At 37.1% G+C, this 26,058-nt stretch overlaps 2 protein-coding genes across 2 annotated transcripts in view; both read right to left on the bottom strand.

Annotated features, from left to right (window-relative positions):
* Nucleotides 1–748: 748 nt before the first annotated feature.
* LOC134654200 (chitooligosaccharidolytic beta-N-acetylglucosaminidase-like) lies at nt 749–1,810 on the bottom strand (the record flags this gene model as incomplete). Its single annotated transcript, XM_063509665.1, has 2 exons — nt 749–886; nt 1,647–1,810. Coding segments are annotated over 2 exons (249 nt in total), but the record flags the coding sequence as incomplete, so codon positions are not given.
* Nucleotides 1,809–26,058, bottom strand: part of LOC134650200 (chitooligosaccharidolytic beta-N-acetylglucosaminidase-like) — a 49,684-nt gene continuing 25,434 nt past the window's right edge. Inside the window, exons 6-15 of the mRNA XM_063505141.1 lie at nt 14,081–14,241; nt 12,366–12,474; nt 11,991–12,112; nt 11,402–11,536; nt 5,889–5,994; nt 4,517–4,692; nt 3,775–3,873; nt 3,094–3,214; nt 2,574–2,666; nt 1,809–1,975 (exon numbers count right to left, since the gene is read on the bottom strand). Of these exons, the coding sequence (XP_063361211.1) occupies nt 1,824–1,975; nt 2,574–2,666; nt 3,094–3,214; nt 3,775–3,873; nt 4,517–4,692; nt 5,889–5,994; nt 11,402–11,536; nt 11,991–12,112; nt 12,366–12,474; nt 14,081–14,241 (1,274 nt within the window). The 3' untranslated portion in view covers nt 1,809–1,823. The remainder of the gene's footprint in view (nt 1,976–2,573; nt 2,667–3,093; nt 3,215–3,774; nt 3,874–4,516; nt 4,693–5,888; nt 5,995–11,401; nt 11,537–11,990; nt 12,113–12,365; nt 12,475–14,080; nt 14,242–26,058) is intronic.

The raw sequence follows: 26,058 nt of genomic DNA, 5'->3' as shown, positions 1-26,058 counted from the left end.
GAATATATTGGAATAAGTTCAATAGTTACAAAAACCATACGTGCAATAATATAATAATAAGTATTTGTTCTATTGTATTATATCCCAGTAAACGTGTTAAAAGAAACCACGTCACTGTACGCGCCAAAAATAGTTAAGTAGACGAAGGTTCTTGCACAGGTCTACTCTTATTACCTACTTATGTTTATGCCAAGGCAATAGAATCACTAACAGTTAGCACGGCGTGCATTTATAGTCTAAACCCCACATTATCTGTGAATTTGCCCTTTATTAAAGCAATACCTAAGGGTATTTAGTGTATCGACTTGAGCTAGACAGAGATAACTGAACAAACACTTAGGTACTAGCTATTTGGAATGTGAAAAAAAATGTTTGCTATGAAACAATCATTACCAATCAGATCTATGAGAATATTGAGAAGAGGAAAACGGAGTTCTCTGTTGTTAACTAATTTTAAATACTCATAACATGAGAGGCCGATTAATTTTTTGACTGCATGCTTGCGTGTTTAGGTATTACAGAATTTTTATAAACAATTGGAATTTTAACAATCGCAAGAGCACCAACCTTATAAATTAGAAAAGATGTTTACATGGCTCAATCAAATTCACAGAGTGTCTGATGGGATCTTGTACATTTACCTACAGAATTCTTTAAGAATTGTAATAACCTTATTTAAGATATATAATAAATGTAATTGAATTGTTTAATCTCGGCTCATAAGATTAGGTATAGGTACAATAATCAGCATAAATATTTCACAAAGTTACTGCTGTAAGGTATTGCTTGGACGGTTGTTGCTTATCTGTAGCAATAGCCTTCGTTCTGATAGCACCATTCAGGCTGGATGGACTCTGCTTGGATACCCATACGGACGAGGCGTTCTCTGTTGAAAAAAACAAAGTTGTTTAGACACATTCTGATAAAATTTATAGTTTATACAAGAGCTCTATTCGAGTGTACGACCACAGGGCCACCTCACCTCCTGTGTAATCATGTCTAGTGTTTGAGACATAAATCTAGTATTTTAACTAGATCGGGCATGAGGGGTGGAGGGAAATAACCGAATAGTCTTATGTATCTTTCAGTAGGAGTAGCAGCGAAAGCGCTATTATTGTTTGTCCTTGTCACAGTCTCACATTTTTAGGGTTCCGTACCCAAAGGGTAAAAACGGGACCCTATTACTAAGACTCCGCTGTCCGTCCGTCCGTCCGTCCGTCCGTCCGTCCGTCCGTCCGTCTGTCACCAGGCTGTATCTCACGAACCGTGATAGCTAGACAGTTGAAATTTTCACAGATGATGTATTTCTGTTGCCGCTATAACAACAAATACTAAAAACAGAATAAAATAAAGATTTAAGTGGGGCTCCCATACAACAAACGTGATTTTTGACCGAAGTTAAGCATCGTCGGGCGGGGTCAGTACTTCGATGGGTGACCGTTTTTTTGCTTGTTTTGCCCTATTTTTTGTTGATGGTGCGGAACCCTCCGTGCGCGAGTCCGACTCGCACTTGGCCGGTTTTTTTATTCCCCACCGTAAATTAGTATGGATTATGGTGGGCAACAAATAAATTTTGTTTTGTCCCTCACGGAGGCACGCGTATACCACTTCTATAGGATCCTACCTTCTATGGTTTGAGAGCTCACCTCGTGTGCAGCATACGGTGCTCGGCGTCCAGCCACGTGGTGGGGGGCTCCGTCCAGAGCCGCTCGGCGAGCGCGGCGGCGCGCGGCCACAGGCGCTGGTCCAGCGTGGCCGTGTCCGACTGCTCCGACCACAGGGCCGCCTCATCTCCTGTGTAATCATGCCTAGTGTTTGAGAGCTCACCTCGTGTGCAGCATACGGTGCTCGGCGTCCAGCCACGTGGTGGGGGGCTCCGTCCAGAGCCGCTCGGCGAGCGCGGCGGCGCGCGGCCACAGGCGCTGGTCCAGCGTGGCCGTGTCCGACTGCTCCGACCACAGGGCCGCCTCACCTCCTGTGTAATCAGCCCGTGTAATCAATCGTGTACCCGGTGTCAAAAATAGACAAGTATCGAGACTTAGAAATAGAAACCCATTGTAACGGCGCTTAATCCGCAGAAAATTACACATAAATGTACATGATATGTACTTACTAATAGCCCCCGTTCAGTCTTTTAGAATGGTAATTACGGAACCCTTCACTGAGCATGGCCCGACATGCTCTTTGCCGATTTTTTCTTAATATTACATGGTATAACGTAGGTTACGTAGGTAATCTATTATTATTTTGACGTCGTCAGGCGGGCTTTTTGTGGGCTGGAACTGTACCAGTCTACCAGTACAACGCTGAACTGAACCAGTTCTAGTTCTTCAGTGGTTCCTAACCTGGGGGTAATTACCCCCGTGGGGGTAAAACTGGTATTTTACGGGGGTAATAAGCTAACCTAACAACAAACGTACACTTTTTATTGTTTATTACCATTGGGAGGAAGGGTAAAATCAGGTTCCCTAGTTAGTCATAGGGGTGACCGAACTGCAAAAGGTTAGCAACCACTGATCTAGTTTGTTTCTGCATTTTAAATAAAACCTAGACCAGTATCAGTGTACCCTTACCTAGAACTAGATACTTGTTCTCGGAGGCCATGGCTGCTATGCTGTTATCGTAAACTTTCTGCCAGCCGATGTACGGAGAGCACCAGTTGTTCCCTGAAGATGTAAAGAGTTAGTAGATGGCTCCAGAACGGTAAGGTGGAGTATGCGCACGTGCTAGTGCAAGTACCCCGACCAATCCGACCATGTTATCAACTTATCAGTGTCATCCCCATTTAAACATAAGGATTTTTATCCAGCACTTTACGCGCTATAAATGGTATGATCGGTCGTAATCTCATATTTACTGCACTGCACAATTAAGAATCCTGAGTACTTCTACGCAGTTTTCTATAAATCTAAAAAAAGTAAGTATCTTTATCGCATTCCGTACCATCATTGACACTGTTAACTTCAATCTTCAAATCATTCATTGCCAGAATATAGATAAATTGCATTACATACACCTATACCTTATTGTAACGACATAAGGTCTAACATTGGTCAGTTAAAAATGTTTCTGTTATTAAGTTTGAATACGTACCTGCGCCAACCCAGGCACCAAAGCCGCAGTCTAAGTACAACGCATCGTAGTTGGACATAATGAGGCGGTACCCCTTCGAAAGTAACCCTTGGATTTGTGGGTCTACTCCCGTTGTCCACACCTAAAATATAAAAGGAAATTTATACCTACCGTAATTACCGTGTGAGAAATAAGGAAGAATAGAAAGATTATGATTTATGTCTCCTGCGATTTGTGACATTACAGTTGCATTATAATTCATTGCGTTTAATACGCTTTTTTAAAATCAGTAACTTATACTTATGAAAGCAGAAGAATATAAATGATCGTATTAGATTCATAATTGTTACATATTTGCCGTGACTTATATTTAAAACATGTTTTTCAATTAAAAGACACATCAAGATTGTTTACCTTTTTTGTAATGCTAAAAAAACGAACTATAATAGCTAATGTCCTGGTCTCGTTGTCTATGCAACACATAGTGTTACGATCTCGCGCTAACGCATTGACATAACGTCTTTGATGCAACATTAGAATGACGAAATTGCATCAGCCAACGTTCAATGGCCTAATAATGATTCATTTATGATTCGCTAATTTAAATCACCGTATTTTTTCTCAAGCGAACAATCGAACATTGTTATAGCGATTTGTTTATATGTCCTTATTCTTAGCCTAATTTGGATACACATGACTCACTTGAATGATGTAATCATCCTTGTTAAGATATTTGTCAACATAGCTGTAGTCCGTCAGCGTGCTGGTCCATAGGATCAGAGGCAGCTTCTTGCCAAATGCCTGGAAAAAGGGAAAATAATAACGAATTGTTAGCAACCAGAAACGGCGAAGGATGACTCGCGCTAGACCGGGCCGGGACCGATCCGGGCGTCCGGCTCTTCGTTTTCTATAGAAAGCACCACGTGATCAACTGATCACCGATCAGCCATCATATAAAATGACATGTCAGACGCTCGGTCGGAGGTTATATGACAACTCTGTGCGAACTTGTTGCATTGCATTGTTTCGATCAAATACGTACGCAAATTTCTATTTATTTTCATAAGAAAGCATTACCTAATGCCAACCGACACATAGCAAATAAACAACACTTTCGGCCATATCTTCATATAATAGTTCCGAATAAATGTAAGTTACACCTTAAATACCCACAGCTTAAGGAAGCGGATCCAGCAGTGCTGGATCATGAACTGCTGTAGTATATTCCAGAATACATATAAATCCAGTCAATTACCCACTGTATACTTTTCATCTTGTGCATGCTTTCTTCTGGAAGTAGCCTCACCGCTGAAGGTAGATCACAGAAGAAGTAGCTTACAGTGGCCTTATCCAGGTTCCAGAGGTGCTGGATCAAGATCATGTATTGCTAGATCCCCTACACTTTTAGCGATAGAATATACCAGAATAAATATAAATAGGGTACCGTGTACGCCTTCTCTTGTGCTTTCTTCTGGAAGTAGTCCCACAGCTCGAGGAAGCCGGCCTTGTCCAGGTTCCAGCGGTGCTGGACCATGAACTGCTGGATTTCTTCGGACACATTCCAGCAGCGTTCGCTGACCTCGTCTCCGCCCATGTGGAATATGTCCGGCTGGAATATCTCTGGAGATGAAACGTTGTTTGTTAAGTTAATAAAAATACTATACAGTGAAATCTCGATAATCCGGCACTTCGATGGTCCGGTGTACCCAGTAATCCGGCAATAAAATTGGAGTATAAACAATCATTTTAAGTCCTAATTTACTATGTGCGCCTACATTGTTGCACTTCAATCTCTTTATAAATGGCTAAGTTCCAGATAACAGTAGGATTTTCTTTGAATTTAGTAATTTTAGGGAAATGTATTTCGACGACATACCAAAACACATCAAAAAAATATGCAGATTTGCTCTAACTTCCAGTAATCCGAATTTTCCAGTAATCCGGCTTTTCTTTGTTAGCATTACTGCCGGATTACTGAGATTGTACCTACTGTAAGTAGGTAGGTACCTAATATATCTATAGCCAAATACGATTTTATAACTGTCGGAAAACAAAGCAAGCTAATCAGAAGTTGTAGGTATATATTTACGAATATAATTATTATCAAACATAATTCACGATAATGCCTTTTAACTAGTCTTAATTAGGCCAGGCAATTTATGAGCGGACCGTAACTGAAACGGGTTAATTGAGAATGATTATGTTAAAGTTGAACGAATGCAGAATTACAACATATCGCAAATTGAACAATGCAGAATTAGTAAGGAAAATTATGGTAAATAAACAGTTACTATTCAAGCTTAGGTACCTAAGATGCGTTTTTATTTTCACTTCCCTATTGTTTTTCGCGACAGCAGAAAGTGGCACTGTATTCTTTTGAAAAGAGCATTTAATACAGCATGTAACCAGGCGTGTCTCACTCCGCGATTTCGTCGCTTTGCTACAGGTAGCTAAAAGTACATCCGTTCGTCCCCAATTTTGGGGAAAGCCATAAGCCGCGCGTGGCGCCGTCGCCACCTAGCGGCCATATCTGTGCTGATCGTAACAGACGCGTTTTGTTAGAGAGTGAGTCTTCTGTACTTAGTACTATTATTTATTCTGTGATGTAACGTTAGTTTACAAATTAGCAAGGCCCAGAATTACGTCCGTTCATGATGATGAAGGTAGATCAAAAATATAATTGGTGACTTGGACCTAATTGTAATATCATTGCACTATAGGTACCTTTACCTACTTGTTAATCATCAACCAGTTTCATTTTGTTTACATACTGTATTAATATTGTCGCGATGGGGCAATTATAAAATATGTTGTACCTGCCATATCCGCGTAAATGTCTTCTAGCACATCGTACAGTTCATCCCTCGTGGGGTTCAGCTGACCACACGGGGGCTCGACGCAGAACGAGGCCCAGGGTTCCGCCTGTCGAGAAAAACCATGTACACATTAGTTTTTCGAGCAGTGTGAAATCTTAAATCCATTATTAATCAAACAAGTATTTTTCTAAATTGTCTTGTAACTTTTATGTCGCACTATAGTGCGTTCCCAGGTAGGTATACTTTTATCTAGATAGTCATCTAAATCTTATCAAGACGGTTTTAATAGACTATGAACTAACACTGGAAAAAGGTATGCCATTTTGAGACCAACGAAACTCCTCTGATTAGTTTTGTATAAGTAATATCATTATTATTTGATCCGGGCGTCTGGCAGCTGTTCATCCGTGAAGGTCAGAGTATATTAGGTATAGCAAAGCAAATTAGAGAAATAAAACCGGCCAAGTGCGAGTCGGACTCGGGCACGGAGGGTTCCGCACCATCAACAAAAAATAGAGCAAAACATAGATGGTAGTATTTCTATAGATGTGGCCTACCGCGTGCCCCCGTAAGGGATAGACATAGATGACGTCACAAACCCGGGGATACCATATAGTTAAAAATTACCCCAATATTATCAAATATTGGGGTAATTCTAATCACATTCGCGAGTTGTTCGCCTACGTAAGACGCAGCGATAAATAAAATATCAATGGGCCAATTTTCTTTTTATTTTTATTTAGAAAACAAACAGCCTGTTACAAATAAGTCTTACAAAAATGACTAAAAATAGGCCTAGTTTCATACGTTACTAAGTTGACTATTACAATGAAAAGTAAATAGGTTACTTAATTATAAATTACCCGTAGGTATAGTTGTGAGTACAACACGCAAATAAAGTAAGAAAACAATGCAAAATATTTACTTGAAACAATTTTTCAATTACTAGTAAACAAAATATGCCGAACTTTGTTCTTGAAAACGGACAAACTATGAACAAAAATGTCTATATTATTAAGCGATTCATTAGACATATTACAAGTACGCATAAAGAAAGAATTTTTAGCATACTGTGTGCCACAGGAAGAAATAGAAAAGGTAGGTATTCGTAATATGCTTTGAGCATATTCGGCAGTTTTGCGTCGGTGCCCAGTTTCTCCTTCCGGTTACTAAAATCCATTTAGCACGCGTGCCTGCATCTTGTGGAAATCTGGAGGTAATAAACGAAATATTCATTTTGTAATCTGTCACTCTTATTACAAAATTAAGAATTAGTGCCTGCAGCATATCAATTAGATTCTCTGAGTCGTGGCAAAACCCCCTATAACGTTAGAAAGAATCCGTAATGCTTAAATAAATATAATTTACATTCTAATTTAAACACAGTTCAATTTTATTGTTCGTATATGTCCAGTTCTGCAGCAAAATTATTTATAAAAATGTTATTAAAATAGAAAATACCCGAATTTTGGGGTAATTGTATGCATCACGGGCTGGTATCCCTCGAATAATAGCAATGCGACTAAATTGAATACACGTTATTAAAAGGGTGACGGCTTAAGATCGGTTTTCCTAGGATAGCGGTGCCGTCATATAGCGGCGGTCTCCATACTAAATAATACGGCTAAATATGGATGTCGTAGTATTTGTATGGAGACGGCCGCCATATGACGGCACCGCTATCGGAGGAAACCAAAGCTTCACTGTCAATATGCGTACGTAATTTGGTCGGTTAATTTATCAGGAAATATTTATAGGTTAAATTTTTTACCCGAGTTATTATTTACTGTAAATGCTTTTTCTACTCAGATTTTAATTGATATAGATTGTAGGATGCTGTTACTAAGCATGATAATGTGATCGAAGTATAAAATACTGTATTTACCTGTGAAATGTTACGCTGTCCTGTTTTTGCCGGCAGTCACTTGTACAGCGCAAAACTGAGCAATTCACCATATTTGTTGAATTGTTAAGTACCTACTACATGCACACGAAACACTGATTTCAATATTTTTCCTGAGCCTCTACCATCAGTTGCCTGAGTATTTCTCACTTACTTTATGTGAATAAACGTGCCTTATGTCACGTTTTACGTTTCTTTACGGTCTAATGTGCCTAACTTCACTCCACTAGAAACGATGCTGTCCCTTTCTAAGTATACTAAAAAACAGTGCAAGAATTATATCGGAGGATTGTACAGCGCCCCTAGGAGTCACCTAAAGAACTAAATATCAAAGTAACCTACCGAAAACATCGAAGTTTGCAAATTGCGGGCATCTTTCTCTGTCAGTCTAATTACTCCTTAATTAGAGTAAAAGAGAAGCATGCCCGCATATTGCGAACTGTGAAATGTTTTAGCTGTTTCTATGGTTTCTAATAGGGTGATCAAAAACATAAATGTGAAATGAGAGCCAAGTCCAATATTTAGAATATGCCTCGGTGTTGATTTTGCGGAAAAAAGAATTGATATCTATATGGGTGCCAAGTTCTAGTTCGCTTGTGATGTAATTAAAGTTCAGGATTTTACTTGACTAGTTTTTACGTACACGCTATATTATATTTGTCTATGTTACTTTTTTAAGAATTTAGTTTGTTGGTATAAAAACTAGACAAGACAAATCCTGAACTTTAATTTCATCCCAAGCGAACTAGGACTTGCACCCAGGGTAATTCGCCAGTGACTGGCCAGCTGGCCACCTTAAACTAATGATGAATTCTATTCATCTATAAACAGAATTCAATGTAGTATAGGTTCAATAACTGGTCAGCTTTCAATAACTGGCCACCTAATACTAAAATGAATTCTGTTTATACGTGAATATAATTCATTTTTAGTTTAGGGCCAGTAACTGGCAAAATACCCCGTATAGGTAAAGATTTCAATTCGTTTTCCGGCGAAGTCACAACGACGCATATTTTTTATAAGTACCTAGTATTGAACTTGACTTTCATTTCAAATTATTTTATGTTTTTGATGCATTATCATTACTTTTTGTACAGAAATTATTAGTATTCATCATAATTGATTTCGAAACTAACATTTATTTCTATTTAACAATTATTTCTAGTTAATATAACACATAGCCGCGGAGTCGCCAGTTCTCTTTTAAACTTGGCTTGACACGCTACCCGCCATTCTTGAATTTGTGCGAGCTATTTTGTCACTTTTTACAGATTCAACATTCATTCTATAGTCTGACCAGTAATATATGATAATTGTCAAGAGGGCGCTGTTATTCTCATGTATAGGGTGACAATTCAGTGTAGTATGAAAAAATTAGTTCCTGTGAAATTCCGCAACATGGCGCACCCTCAATAGATCCTGGTTCACCTATACAATTTATAAAGATTTGACGTTGCCATAGTTACGAAAATATTAAACATATCAATGTTAGTAAACAATGTATAAACAGTGCTGTGTTCAAGAAAAAAATGCAAAATAATATATGATAAATACGTAAACACCATTAATAATCGTGTTAGAATTATACCTTTGCGTGTTAAAAAATATGAAGCAAATTATACGGGCTACTTTTGGCTACATAAATAAGATTATTATGTACGTATGTTGAAAATAGTACACACGTGAGAAGAAATCTGTATTAAAATAGGTATGTATATATGTTAGGTCTTGCCCTGGCCTCGCTTTGTGTAGGTTGCTGTACGTGCCGGCGTACTAAGTAAGTAACATTATACGGCCTTAACAGCGATCTAAATTTTATGGTACCTAAATGATCTCGATCTTAGCACTTTCAGTGCCAAGCGCCCCTTCCCAATACAAAATGAACCCACTCAGCGGGTTTTTGGGCAGTGAATGTGTTAAACCTTATTTTAATTTTCAGATTGTGAACTACCAGCAAAAAATGTTAAGTTTTATATTTCCTGTTGCCAAACTGACGAGACATGAAACATCATCACCACACACATGAAACATCGAACTGAACTTGAACATCGGGAAATAATATATAGGTAGTAAAGAAAAATAAATAAACTCACAGAACATTTGTATGTTTTATTTTAATTAAGATATAAAATAATAGGTAATAATATAAAAAATACGTAGGAACTCTCTCTGTGTACACATATAAACAACAGGTCTTGCAGTAAGTATGTATATTGTGTTACTATGTGGTATGTGCACCCGGCAACAACAACACAACATGTCTATGTACCGCTCCTTGACATCATCATCTTCCTCAAGTTGTTGTCCCGGCATTTAGCCACTTGCCAACTAATCACTTCTACAATGCATACAACAATGAACGATTTGCTTGCACGCATGTACCGCTGGATGCCATCCGGGTTTGTATGGAAATGTTGTTTTCAATCATAGGTTCATGCCTAAAAGCAAAAACTGCTCGTAAGTAATGTGATCTTTGCAAATGTACTTAACTAAACAGTAGAAATAGGAGTAAATATAACTCATTACCTTTGTATCAAATCAGCCTTTTTTCGAGCTACTAATTGATTTATTCCGTATTAGTTTTGCCTGGAGTTCACGTAACTCTTATAAATAAATACATACTACGTTGAAAATTGCAAAGATAATCGTGAAAAATATGTTTATTTGTTGTGTTTACAAGTTGACAGAAATGTAACGTCGAAAACGCACGTATTTTTCGATGACATCTGTCACGTTTATTCGCGTAAACGGCGTAAAGTAATTAACTTGTATAATTCTGGCTCAGTTTTCTTTATATAGTTAGAAAGAGAGCGTTTTAGGTGTGAAGTTAGGCATGGATAGAAAACTTACGTAAAAACGTTAGGAACTCATGGTACCAGTTGAAATTTTTAGTTCTTTAAGTGACCGGTAGAGGCACTGTACAAATACTCCATACATTTTCCTTAACGTTCTCACTATCGACTGTCATTTACGGAACTCATGGTAGTGCTTCTGATAATCTTTGCACTGTTCATATGTTTCACACCAATTTGACGTTTACGCATTGTTTGTATCCCACCATATACTACGGTGGGGAATAAAAAAATATGAGACTGTGACAAAGACAAACAATAATAGCGCTTTCTCTGCTACTTCTAGTGAAAGATACATAAGACTATCCCGTTCTGTCAGTTATCCCCACCACTCATGCCATGCCCTCGGAGCAAAACAAGCAAAAAAGCGGTCACCCATCCAAGTACTGACCCCGCCCGACGTTGCTTAACTTATTCGGTCAAAAATCACGTTTGTTGTATGGGAGCCCCACTTATATCTTTATTTTATTCTGTTTTTAGTATTTGTTGTTATAGCGGCAACAGAAATACATCATCTGTGAAAATTTCAACTGTCTAGCTATCACGGTTCGTGAGATACAGCCTGGTGACAGACGGACGGACGGACAGCGGAGTCTTAGTAATAAGGTCCCGTTTTTACCCTTTGGGTACGGAACCCTAAAAAAAAACTGCTTTTTGTCCTATTAAAGTTCATTAGGTATTGTAACACTCAGTAAAAACATATCAACATGCGCATACGAAATTAGACTTTATCATAAAGAAGTTAAGGTCTTGGTTACCTTGAAGCAGACGGTGAGGTTGGTGTCCTGCCAGCCCTCGCCGACGTGCGCTGGCGCGTCGAACTCGGGCAGCACGCGCACGCCGCGCACGCGCCCGTACTCCACCACCTCGCGCATCGCCGCTGGGGTGTACACCTAGAAGTACATAACGGGGTTTTATGAAACGGTTGCGTTTGATGAAGAATAGTCCACTTTCAACATACTACTACACACGCCAATTGTTTACCTATGGGATTTACAAAAATAAAAGGAATAAGAGAAACGATGAAGGATGCAGGAAAAAAAAGTTAGTAAAGTGAGAAAATGGCCTGATAAAAAACTTAAATCCTTTTCAATAAATATTTAATGGCATATAGTAAAGGTACACTTGCAAACAAAGAAACGGAATCAATTAACATGTTTGGCTTCTCAATAACTTTTCTATTAGTAGATTTATTTTTATTTATTTAGATGGTATTTTGACTATTTTGTTGCTCCTTCAACGATATTTGGGTGCCAATTTCAATAAAAGAGTATTCTAGCCTCCTAGAGTGAAATACCTAATATTTACCAAGAGTATGTTGTATGTACTTATTTTAAAATGTCGTACCTTAGAAGAAGAATAAGCGCCATATTTCGAGAGCTCCGGTCTCCTCTCAGACACGAAGGGGAAGCTCTGGCTGTCCGTAATGTGCCAGTGGAACGTGTTCAACTTCACGGCGGCCATAGCATCTATCGGTAAAATAAACTTCTGGTAATCAAATCACGGGTATAAAGATTGTATTATATGGTAGGTATTCCACTATCTATATAAAAACACGCTCATCTCTTTATGCAAGAGCCGACGTCATCAATCATGCCTCACTTTGCAACGAATCTATCCCCCGAACCCTTTTACGTGACTTGCTTTTTTGTAGGTATTCTATTATGAAATATTTGTTTGTAAATACAAAAACCTAAAATAATAGTAAATAAAAAAAGTAACCTATAGTTTTCTTAATAGAGTCCACGGAATAATAGTTCCTTGCTGTATCGAGAAGCAGTCCTCGGTATGGGTAGACCGGATTGTCCATAATGCTAACATCACGAACAATCTGAAATAAAATAATTTACTTATAGAAAATCTACAATTAAACAAAACATCTTGTGGCGGAGATACACCTACAGACAACCATTGATAGACACCTAGAGCCATTGATTCTTCTTATTAACTCCTCTACTTTAAATTTACTTATAACTTTTAAAATATGAAATTTATTCATAAAGTGGCTGGCTGCACTTTTGCAACGTAGAGTAATTAAAAAAAAAACCGAGCAAAATTATTATTAACCTATAGCGTTCCACGGTCCTATTAGTAGTACAAATTATGAAATTCGAATCATTATGAAAATATCGCATTTGTTTTGAATCGTTCGATTTTAAGACGAATCAGTTACTATATTTTCTGATTGCTGGTATACGCTATTTAATTTAATTTTGATATTAATATGATATTACCCCTCAGTGTATGTCACAATTTGCGGTTTTGATTGGTGTGAGCGCGATGCAACGACGATGCATTTTAAAAATCTGAATGCTTTCTGAATGCCTCTCCAGAGTCGGTAATGTTTTCAATTTATTAGACGATATAACTTGCGATAAACCGTGAAATTAAATTCAAATATCAAAATAATCTGGCAATGTCGTTGTAAGATGAAATAAAATATAAATGTGGATTTTAATACAAACGACTTGAAGTTAATAGTCAGTTATTTTAAACATAAAATTAAAACGAAACCCATAAAAAAATCTTTACGATATTCAAACTAATGTCTAAGTAGGTATTCCTATAAGGATATTTCGAAACAACTTTTATCGATATCTAAAACAACATTACAATAGTAGATTTGTACAGGTGGGCCTATGTGGTGAAGTTGTGTTACCTATTTGCTTCGTCTAATAGTTTAACCCTTAAATACATGATTTTTTCTTTTTGCCCGAAATTAATATATGTATCACATAATTGTTTGCCGTTTCTAGGAAAAATAGTAAAAAAAATGATATCATCGATTTTCACTGCGAAATCAGTGTTAAAAGTTGCATAGTCTAAATCATATTTTTGGAAATATAAAGCTATTAGTAAGGGGTATAGGAAAAATCTTAACTGCCAACAGAAAGGTACACTATTTGTGATGTTTCTATGATAAAGTTTGTAAATATAAAATAATTACAAACCCCGAAAAATCTGCCCAAAATCACATACTAAAAATCATCAGCTTCCAGGTTTTTCCAAGTTTTCCGACATTTTGTCTATAAACAAATGTAACTTTTATAAATTAAAATACTGCGTAAATTTATGTAATAATTCGGAAAATTTATTAGTTTTACTATTGAAATAATATACAAGAACAAGTAGAATTTGTTTAATAATGCATAACATTTGATGTTTATGTTGTGTGTATAAATGCATCACTATGCATTTAAGGGTTAAGTACCTACGTGGTTTGTGATAAGTGTGAAATTACTACTTTCATGAAAAAAACTAATACACCTGCACTTGTGTTACTATATTAGATAAGTACTTAATATTAAAAGTATCATAAAGGTACCTGTACGTATTCATCTGCCGATAAAAATGTTCCATGTAGATTTATCTCTAGATATCTACTACCCACTAAAGATTATCACTATTATCAGTTATTGACCTAAAAGATAACTTACCAAGAGATGATCTCTGATATCATCGTAAAGAATGAGCTGAGAGAGTGTTTCTAGGCCATGGCGGACTCCGAAGAACGACCCTCCAGTTATAAAGGCTTCCACTTTATCGTTGTTCCCGGATATTTTCAGTGTGTAATTTTCGCGCATGTCCAGGGAAAAACCTATAAACAAATCGTTAAACAATTAAATATGTTTAACAACATTTTAAAATACATGTGTAATTGTGTATAAATGAGGTCTATCTTTGTTTAACCGTGTCAGTTACTTATACAGAGATGTACAAAATGGTTTTAAAAAAGCATTTAAATACAAAATGCAAAATACTTTTCAGATTTACTATTTCAAATGCAAAATACCAAATAGTTTTGAGTTTTGTATTTCAAATGCTAAATGCAAAATAGGTATTTTCAAAATACTTTTTCAAAATAAAATACCTTTTGACCAAATCTCAGATATTTTTATTTATGTTAGGTATTTATAATCAGTTTATAATGAGAAATAGAGACACAATGCCGAGCCGAACAAAAACGTCTAATAACATGGCACCTTATGCATGACATTTTGGTCATATTTATCATTACGCGTATCAATAAATTCTGTTATGTTATTAATAATAGTCCGTCGGATCCTCTCTCTGCGGCCCTGACCACCGGCAGCTTGGGCCTTGCCCCGCTGCTGGCGGCACCCTAGGTTAGGTTTTTAGGGTTCCGTAGCCAAATGGCAAAAAACGGAACCCTTATAGATCCGTCATGTCTGTCTGTCTGTCTGTCTCTCCGTCTGTCCGTCTGTCTGTCCGTCCGTATGTCACAGCCACTTTTCTCCGAAACTATAAGAACTATACTGTTGAAACTTGGTAAGTAGTGTATTCTGTGAACCGCATTAAGATTTTCACACAAAAATAGAAAAAAAACAATAAATTTTTGGGGTTCCCCATACTTCGAAGTGAAACTCAAAAAAATTTTTTTTCATCAATCCCATACGTGTGGGGTATCTATGGATAGGTCTTCAAAAATGATATTGAGGTTTCTAATATCATTTTTTTCTAAACTGAATAGTTTGCGCGAGAGACACTTCCAAAGTGGTAAAATGTGTGTCCCCCCCCCTGTAACTTCTAAAATAAGAGAATGATAAAACTAAAAAAAATATATGATGTACATTACCATGTAAACTTCCACCGAAAATTGGTTTGAACGAGATCTAGTAAGTAGTTTTTTTTTATATGTCTTAAATCGCCTAAATACGGAACCCTTCATGGGCGAGTCCGACTCGCACTTGGCTGCTTTTTTTTATAATGTGTTTATAATATTTTTTATATTATTTTTGTAAGTGATTTTATATTTTAATTTTATATATATATTGTAAAAAACCAACCTAAGAAGAGAAATAAATAAAGGAAATAATACTCATTTAAAATAATGTAAAAAAACCGGCCAAGTGCGAGTCGGACTCGCGCACGGAGGGTTCCGCACCATCAACAAAAAATAGAGCAAAACAAGCAAAAAAACGGTCACCCATCCAAGTACTGACCCCGCCCGACGTTGCTTAACTTCGGTCAAAAATCACGTTTGTTGTATGGGAGCCCCACTTAAATCTTTATTTTATTCTGTTTTTAGTATTTGTTGTTATAGCGGCAACAGAAATACATCATCTGTGAAAATTTCAACTGTCTAATATAGCTATCACGGTTCGTGAGATACAGTCTGGTGACAGACGGACGGACGGACGGACGGACGGACGGACGGACGGACGGATAGCGGAGTCTTAGTAATAGGGTCCCGTTTTTACCCTTTGGGTACGGAACCCTAAAAACTATACTAACGAAAAGAGAGCCATGGCTCCATTTTGTGACTTGTGTGGCCATTTATTTCGGTTGATTGTGCATCTAGTTCTTATTTTATTATTATTACACTTTTCTTTTATTAATAACAGGCTTAGCACGGGCGTATCATATTGCACGTGGTATGATACGTTGTCTTCTAACGTTATTGGTAAATTTGTCATATCGCTGAGCATGGCCCCGAGCTACGATAAGCCTACCACGTCGATATTGAATAAAGTTATCGACTATCATACGATAGTGACCACGACTGTCTATGCGTAGAGCTTATGAAAAATCTATTCAATGGCTGCCCTTATTCATATGTCGGACGTGTGTCGGACATAGTTTGAACATGAATAGTCAATTTTATTACTACACTTCCAAATTGAAAAGTGTTTAAATGAGTGACAGCTTTATACAAATTGACCTACATTATAACATGCACGGATAATCGTGTTTGACAATTGAGTCAATTGACAATAATTTGACATTGACAAGCATCGCGTACGCGCGTGATCAGTGAAAATATCAGAATACAAACCAAGTTGAAGAAAAATACTGATTTGCTGTGAAATCTAAAGAAAATGCCAAGCATAATGTAAGTTTCTCTAAAAACCAATAATTTATTTACAGAAAAAGTTATAATTCGTTTGATCATAACTGATTTTGTCATGAATATGTTTTTCAGTCGATTCTTTGACGCAGAAGAAAATGCTAGCAAAATATATAACTCAGCATCCCCTGTTCGCCTACAGGGAGTACAGGGAGGACCATGAGCCTCTCGGAAGCCAGAGATAAGTGCAGTGCTGCATTCAAGTTCTATGAGAGCACGATCCGTACAGATCAGTGGCATCAGTGGCAGCAGGCATGGAAGTCGGTAAGTACTATGCTAATAATTAATACAGATCAACCTCATCTCAAACTAAGCAAAGTTTGTAGTATGGACACAAGAAACATCCATAACTTAGCATTACTTAAAACATTCAGTGCCAGCGCGAGCTACGCGCTACGAGTGTAGCCGATAACATGGGAAAAACCGTATGTAGCAAAAAACGCCTACGAACAATGAACTCCCCTAGTGAGTCGCTGGCAGTTAATGTGTTAATGTTTGTTGTTTATCTTGTTGATATTAGCCCAAATCCAGTTTCTAACTACCGTTGCAGGTAGGGTCATCAAGTCATCACTGAATACAATTTAGCTGTTAAATGTGTCAATTATCTATAAATTCTATTTTTATTGTCAGACTTGTCGTTAATTGAGCTGCAAAGTTAGAAAAATCAATGTGGCAGCAACCCAGGCTCCGCTAGCAGTGAGCGGTAACTCAACCAATTACCGGGAGAACTGGCTTGTCTAAAATGGATCCAGAAGAATCAAGGATTGGAGATGTAAGTACACCTTTCTTAAACTAAAATCATGAAGAGTTTATTGTGCCATTTAAAACTATTGACACTGATCTTCTACTATGACTATGTTCTACTAAGTGACAAAAGTTTGTTAAAAACTGTTCTATGACTACTATAATTGCATGAAGTTGTCATGGCAACAATGGATGTTGTAAAAGTTGATCCAACTGTAGATTAATTACCTAACTAGAAAGTTCTAGTTTGTTATACTTGTTTTTGGTAAACTAGAGTTAACAACATAGAAAGATACACTACTAAACTACCAATTGACATTTTTTTCACACTGCAGAAAAAGGTCATAATGATTGTAACAACAATTAAAAACTTTGGAACCCGTAGACCTCACTTTCAAAATTGTTTTTTTACCCTGTCTGAATATTGTAGAAGCTGGTTTTGTATGTAAGAATTCAAGTGTATTGACAAAAGAAAAACACCACCACACTTTGTGCCATGAATCTAAGACATAAGGATAAAATATTATTAATATTTAATTTTTATGTACAGTCTAACTGCACAGGTAAAAAGGCATTCGACTGCAGTTTCCAAACCGGCTTTACCTGTGCAGTTGAACTGTACAGTGTACATGCTAAACTGCGCAGGCATAGCCTAGTGTGTATTGCCAGCAGTTTAATTGAAAGATTTAAGTAGGTACTCTTATTTTAAATGTTTACATTTGCAATACCCTAAGTGGTTTGATTGTATACGTGACAATGGGAAGAATTATGATTTTAGCAGCCTATGTATGTAGGTATGTATGTATGTGTGTGGGTATGTTTGTGTCGTGTATTACCCTAGCATAAAAGCTTAACTACTGAGACAAATATTGTTGAATAAGATGTTCATTGGTATGTTTTTATGCCGCAGGTGGCATAGACTACACTTTAATACATAATAGGTACTCTTTAATAAAATAATAATAACAAAAATGCTTTAAATAACGGATTAATAGTTACTGGAACAAAATTTAATTTATTTTCAGTCGAAACGAAATCGGACCAATGAAACTATAAAATCCCCCTGACTTAAAAACGACAGCTTTCTAAAAATGACATTAATTTCTTATAATTTGCAAATGAACCTCTGTACTAGCCTGCGCCACTATAGAATCATGACCTCATCTAATCTATTTGTTTCTGTTTCAGTCATAACATATTGGAGGACACTCAAGTTATCGAGGACACGATAGAAATTAACTAAAATCTGCAGCCTCAATTATTTAATGACTTATTTAGAAAAGGGATAGTCATAATATTTAGCTATAGAACGAGAGAGTGCGCCAAAAAAAAGTTCTGACTTTCTGCCTGGAACACACTTCTCAGCAGGCACGTCCATGCATTTCGAAGTCAATAGTAAAAGTGTTTATTTGTTAAGCATATGTAGGTGAAACTATTACAGTGGTATTTAAAAGGTTTTTTCTAACAAACCTTTAAGTTGCAATGTATGTATCAAGTACATATTACAAGATAAATTAGACCCCACGTCTCTTTATTCGATTGAGCTAAAACTTAATATACATTATTTAAGTTGGGTGATAACTGATAACGCAATATTATGGTACCACCGAATATCTGATGATGGACGCAGGATGTGGGCAAAGAAACTCTTTGATATATATAAAGCAACCTAATTTGTGTTTGGCTTTCTTAGAAATTGTTTTTATGAGTAGGTATTAATTGCCTGTTAAGGCCCCAGTACACAATGCGCCATTCTGGGGGACGCATTTATGCGTTAGAGGGAGCAAGTGATATTGCTATCTCATTCTACCGCATGGCTGCGTCCCTTGGTTTGGCCGGCGATGGCCCATTGTGTACAGGGGCCTTTATAGTCGGCAATAAAAACTTTTATCAAAAATATCATTTTTATTTGACAAGATATGTACTTACCACCTTATTCATAAAACTTTACGGACCTGATTTAGTTAAATAATTTTTTATCCCTTTCTTTCAAATACATAAGGGAGCCGGTCTACCTAGCTTTATTTGACGTTCATAAGCGCATTGTAATTATGCCTACTTGAATAAACTATCTTTTATCTTATATTTATCTAAGTCAAAATGACAGATAAAGACAAACGATTCATAGCTAATTCAGGGCAGTAACACTTTTATGAATAATGCCACTAGGCTAAGCGTATTATGAGACGCAGGCGACGCAGTTCATGCAGCGCAGCACAGAGCAGATTTTGTAAAGTATGGAACGTCCTTACTCTGGAGTGTGCGTACCTAAAGGACGTTCTATACTTTACAAAAATCGCTCTGTGCTGCGCTGCGTGACCTACGTCGCCTGCGTCTCAGCATACGCTTAAGTTTCCGTCACACAGGCGCGTTTCCCGGGCGGGGCGTGAGCGTTTTATATGTAAAAGCGGCGCGCCCCGCTAACGCCCCGCCCGGAAAACGCGCCTGTGTGACGAAGCCTTTAGCCTTACGGCTTGGCCATGACATTGCTCGACTGGCTTCGGCTAAGGCGACAACCATAGGTTGTAGCGAGACACAGCGATCGGACCTTTCGTTCCCATCTAGCCTTCCCTGCCTTAGCCGGAGCCAGTCGCGCAATGTGGCCAACGCGTTAGTATTTTTATAGTTTACCCCGCGACATCATTAGTAGTTTGTTTCAGTTCTTATAAATTGAAATAGATGTCATACACTAAAGATAAAGTGATCAAGTCCACCGGTGGCCAAGGCTGGAAACGAGGCAGGGTACGCGGCTAACGTCCCAAATTCTCTTATGTAAGTACATATATATGTTTTGACGACCGGTCTGGTCTAATGGGTAGTCACCCTGCCTGTGAAGCCGCGGTCCTGGTTCGAATCCCGGTAAGGGCATTAATTTGTGTGATGAGCACAGATATTTGTTCCCGAGTCATGGATGTTTTCTATGTATTTAAGTATTTGTATATTATATATATTAGTCTAAGAGCTAGCCACGGAAATAGGTACTTATGCAATTTATAGAGCAACGAAATCCCTCTAGTTAGTGGGCCATACTATCATTATTAATTAATCCAGCATGGCAGCAGTTCAGCGGTGGGTGTGTGAGTGGATGGGCAACAAAGGGGTTGTAAAATGATATCATAGCTAATTATATATTTAATTCAAATATAACAATGCCAGGCGTTTTATTTGGGGGAATAGTAGTGTCAGGTGATGAAAGTACACAAACCACTTGAGCGCCTGCAGGAAGACCATGAGCAAATTGCACCTGACTCACAATTGCTTCACGCATAGTTGTATATGTCTTCTACTTTTTCTTAACACATACCTAGGCGTAATCGAACAGAGTAGTACTATTATTTATTCTGTGACAGAGTACAAAAAGTACGATTGCGAAAAGTACGAGTGGATTATATACGTAAAGCAAAAACGCCTGGCATTGTTATATTTGAATTAAATACATAATTAGCTATAATATCACACCAAACACAGAGCTCTATAAATTGCACACCTTCAATTGATTTTACAACTCCGTTGTTGCCCAACCACTCTCACACCCACCGCTGAACTGCTGCCAGGCGACCGGATTAATTAATAATGATAGTATGGCACACTAACTAGAGGGATTACGTTGCTCTATAAATTGCATAAGTACCTATTTCCGTGGCTAACTCTCCGGTTATATCGTTGTCTGAGTACTCTGAGTGTGTCTTGAGACCAAAACACTTTTTCCCTTTTCAGGTCATTACTATGTATACCTATACATTACGGCCCTCGCTCCGAGCCGTTCCTGGTGCAAAAGCTGCCCATAGTAATCCAGCGTTGAAAAGTTGCTAGCATCATGGGCACTTTCGCACCGGGGACGACAATTAATGATTTGTTTGTATACCATAATTTAATGTGAAAATAAACTTGGTTTATCTTTTTGGCAATAGTTGTGTTATTTACCCATTTATAATATTCTCTCCAGCAGCACAGAGCCGATATTGTTAAGAGCCCATCAACGTGCACACTAGCGCCACTGCTAAATAATCGTGATTATTTAAATTTAACGTCAGGTATTTAAAAAAGGGGGCCGCTACGTACTGTATTTTGTATTTGGGGCATTATCTATGAAAAGGGACCTTATTGTCGATGGCGCTTACATCGCGCGGCATTATATTTATATCGGAGCATCTTTAATAATGACGTAAGCGCCATCGACAATAAGGTCCCTTTTCATAGATTCCGTCACATTTAAGTACCTCTTGAATACATCAAACTAGTTTTTATGTTGCTGGATTCTTCAATCTATGCGTCCAAAGTTAAAACGGCCGTTTTTGTTTTAAGTTCATAGATCGGCGAATCCAGCAACATAAAACTAGTTTGATGTATTCAAAAGTTACTTTAATACTATGTAGATACAATACGTAGCGGCCCCCTTTAAAAAAATCTTTCGTTAAATTTAAATTATCACGATTATTTAGCAGTGGCGCTAGTGTGCACGTTGACGGGCTCTTAACTTACCTAGTAAACATAGAAGACTGACAACAGTGCCAACGCCGCGAGAATATTGACATTGTTGTTAATGAATTTAACATAGTTTTTTAAAATTTAACATTAATTATTAGAGTATTAAACTCTGTCTGACCGTAGTTATAGTTACTAAAGTAGGTAGACTTATAGCATAATAGAGCATTTAGGAATATTCTTATTTAACCTTTTGACCGCCACAGACTAACTAGATGCGTCTTTAAATAAGAACGTGCTTAAAATGCTTTAATTATACTATAGTGTATATATATGAAAGTCGGATTAAATACGTTTAGAAGCTATAAGTAGTAACAGTGACAGATTTTGTACGCTAAAATGAAAAATAAGAATAAGCGACACCTACATGCGGGGAATGCTGTTTTGTATGAAGATTGACCATAGAAAAATAGGTAAATAGATTAGGTAGGTATTTGTGTGATAGTAAAACATAGTTGGTTATAGGCGAAATAAGTATTTATTAAGCTGGCTCGCACGCGCACATTCTCAAGAGCCCATCAACGTGCACACTAGCGCCACTGCTAAATAATCATGATTATTTCAATTTAACGAAAGATATTTAAAAAAAGGGGGCCGCTACGTACTGTATCTTGTATTAAAGTACCTTGTGAATATATCAAACTAGTTTCTATGTTGCTGAATTCGTCAATCTATAAACTCAAAACAAAAACGGCCGTTTTAACTTGGACGCATAGATTGACGAACATAGAAACTAGTTTGATGTACGAGTATGCAAAAGGTACTTTAATACAAGATACAATGCGTAGCGGCCCCCTTTTTTAAATATATTTCGTTAAATTGAAATAATCACGATTACTTAGCAGTGGCGCTAGTGTGCAGGTTGATGGGCTCTTAACAACAGCCGGTTTTGTGCATGATGCTTAGGAAGTCCTCGGGGAGCGCCTTCCTTAATTTCCCCCTGTATCCACGAGAAGTTTTCTGGAAGAAAAATAAGGAAATAAGTAACAGCAGGTTCATGTGGCAGCTATGAATGAAATATTTTCACATGAGTGCAGTAGTGATGGGTAGGACATCAATTTAAAATGAGTTTGTATGAGTACCTCAATTTCTAAAATGAGGTGTTACAATGTCTTACTTCAAATGAGGTGAGGTACTAGCATATTTTCAGCGTCGACTATTCCATTAATTCCAACGGCGACAAAAATATTTAATGTATATACATATTTATGTATTCATCACTTCCTTTATAAATAAATAAATAGTAACATTTAATTGGAGTGCAATTCTGGAGGTTAAGAATAGAACTTTTAGGAGAAAGATAATTTTAGAATCAAGTAAAATGAATAGAGGAGTGAAGTAAGACATTTTTGCGGTACGAAGTACTGCGACAAATTAACAAAATGAGTGGTACAAATGAGGTGCCTCACGAGTGAGCGACTCAACACTAGAGTGCAGGCTATTTGCACCCAAAATATAGCTACTAGTAACTAATCGACGGGAACGACCATTTCGGGGAATAATATCCATTGGTTTTTATATATATTATCCGCTAGTTTTTATATATATGTATTATCCATTGGAGTCTCGTGAAGAGCAATATGAACGCTTACTGATGCACACCAAAAATATGAAAGTTAAGATTTGTCCTAGACTCGAGGTTGCTGCTTGCTGCGGATTCCGCTAGTCATCAAGCAATAGGCCTGTATTTTTTTTTTAATAAAAATATGACTAAGTATGTTTGTCAACAATGCAGCACATTAGAACTAGAACTGGATGCCTTAGTTAAACCTTAAATGCATTCCCAGATTATGATATGATATGATTTATTTATCTCACAATATACAATTTCACTTAAAATTACACATGGTAGATTTTCAGGAATGTATATTGTGATTGTCAGTTTTTTTCACATAATGAATAATTGAATATGAAGAATAACAGTATGTATCCTAGACCCAGTAACTACTTAACATAACTATCAAACAATAGTTACCTATCTCATTGCACAATACAGCCACACTCATACTTATTCAAAAAAGTTACTAAGACACGCCTAGTGGAACGTCACAGTTTTTTATGTCTAGTAAGTACTTAATTCAGTGCTCAAAAGAACTTACCTTCTGTGTGCAAGTTGCTCGAGAAAGGTATTGACTTAATATTAAATTATTACAACAGTTATCTGAAGTCAGTTCATCGTATAAGCGCTTCCGGAAAAAAACCCCACTATTAGCTTCAATTCACAATTCATTTAAATCAGTTTCTGTCCAATCTAGTAGACAATTAGAAATGTTTTCATTACCATTATGGGTTAACACAGTTGATCTTTCAGAAATAGTTAAATTAAATATTAATATAGTTCATGAACCAAAGCGCAGCTATAACCAAACAACTAAATCTTTAATTATCCAGTTCATTAGTAATAAATATCATAACTTCTACCAACTATTCACCGACGGTTCTAAGGAAGAAGGTACAATGGGCGCCGCATTTTATGACCCTCAGTGTGAAACACATTTAGAATTGAAAATTACGTCGGACTTATCCATCATGCACGGGGAGTTAGTAGCCATTGCAGAGGCAATATCCTATATTAAAACAATTAATTGTGATAAATTTGTCATTTTTACAGACTCTAAAAGCGCATTACAACATCTGGCTCGCTGTACCTCGAGTTATCGAGGACTGCCGATTGCCTATAGTATACTTAAAAGCATTTATAGTCTGGAATCTATGGGGAAATCATTGACTCTGCAGTGGATTCCTTCACATATAGGCATTACCGGAAACGAAAAAGTAGACTTGTTTGCTAGGCAAGCCTGTCATAGTGATATCATATGCAACATTTTACCTTTCTTTTCAGAGTGTATCAAATTAGTCAAAAAACAATGTCGCCAATTATGGAAAGAGTACTTTGACGAAAGGGCAAAAGAAAAAGGCATTTGGTACAGAACGATCCAACCTGAACTGATGAATACACCATGGATAGATTGCTCGCTTAGTCGGCAAGAAATTGTAACAGCTCTAAGAGTACGTTCGGGGCACATTCCCCTCAATGAGTTTGGATTCATGATGCGTAAGGTCACCTCGCCATTATGTTCAGAGTGCGATATAATTGAGGACGTTTACCACATATTGGTGGAATGTGTGCGGAACGAATCCTTTAGGAGTCAACTGAAAATATCCTGTAATACTTTTCACAATGTTGGTGGCTGCAATAGTGCCCTGGCTTCTCCATTATCGGACGAGGCCAGAGCACTCTTCAAGCTAGTCAATATAGGCCTTAGTAATCGTAAATGAGGGTGATTGTATGTTGATTATATGGAGCGACATAATCGCTAAGCGATAAAGCTCTTCAATAAAGATTAAAAAAAAAAAAAAAAAAGATTGTGCAACAGAATATCTTAACATACTAATTTTTACAATTATAATATGAGATAGTATTTAAGAGTTTAGTAGCATTGTCATTGAGACGCCTGTCTTACATGGAATACATATTAACTTTAAAGAAACACTACAATTTTATTAAGCTTTACCTTTAAGGTGTTTTGGTAATCCATCACCGTTTTGAGACTCTGCGTTAAGTTCGGCACATAAATGCACTGCACACTCCTTACACTCTGTAAATATGCCGAAACTCTTCGTCAGGCATATCAAACGGGTTGCAAGCGTTTCTTAAAGCTATGCACGAGATTTTTCGACGCTTTGTTTCTTCAACAGCAGCCGCGAGTAGGAATAATAAAATTTGACTTCCCTGCAAATAAAATATTGACTATATTATATAAAGCGGAACATTGTAACTAATAACTCTCAATATAATCATAGAAAAACGGATATTTACCTGTAATTTGTATTTGTAATAGGTTTATTCACTAGTTTTGCTTTCACGACAAGGCTTATCGTCACCTAAGAAGCACTTAGATAAAATTAACTAAGTTGAACTGTCAAAATGGGATAATATGTCAAATTATCCAACCCCCATGTTATGCAAATTGTCTTCTGTCATCTACCGCTGTCAAATGTGGATAACTCCATATATCGTCTGCTACCATAGTATGCATGATAAAATCGTCGGTAACTAACGTTTTATTCACATATTTTATACCATATTGCGTGATAACTGCTACCGTGCTAAGCCCACTGGTATTGTTAAAAAGTGAAAAAAAAAACATCTGTTTTTATTTATTACTTATTACGCTTTTTAACAATACCAGGGGCCGATTTTTGAATTTCGATCGCTCGAAAATCGGTGGAAAAGAGCGAGATGCTGATTTTTGAAATACGAGCGATATAAATTGTGAATTTAGTGGTATTGACCACTCGTTTTTGATTCTATTA

This window comes from Cydia amplana, chromosome 1, assembly GCF_948474715.1.
Source record: "Cydia amplana chromosome 1, ilCydAmpl1.1, whole genome shotgun sequence".
In the NCBI taxonomy this organism is placed as follows: Eukaryota; Metazoa; Arthropoda; class Insecta; order Lepidoptera; family Tortricidae; genus Cydia; species Cydia amplana.
This window is presented reverse-complemented; position numbering and strand designations above follow the sequence as displayed.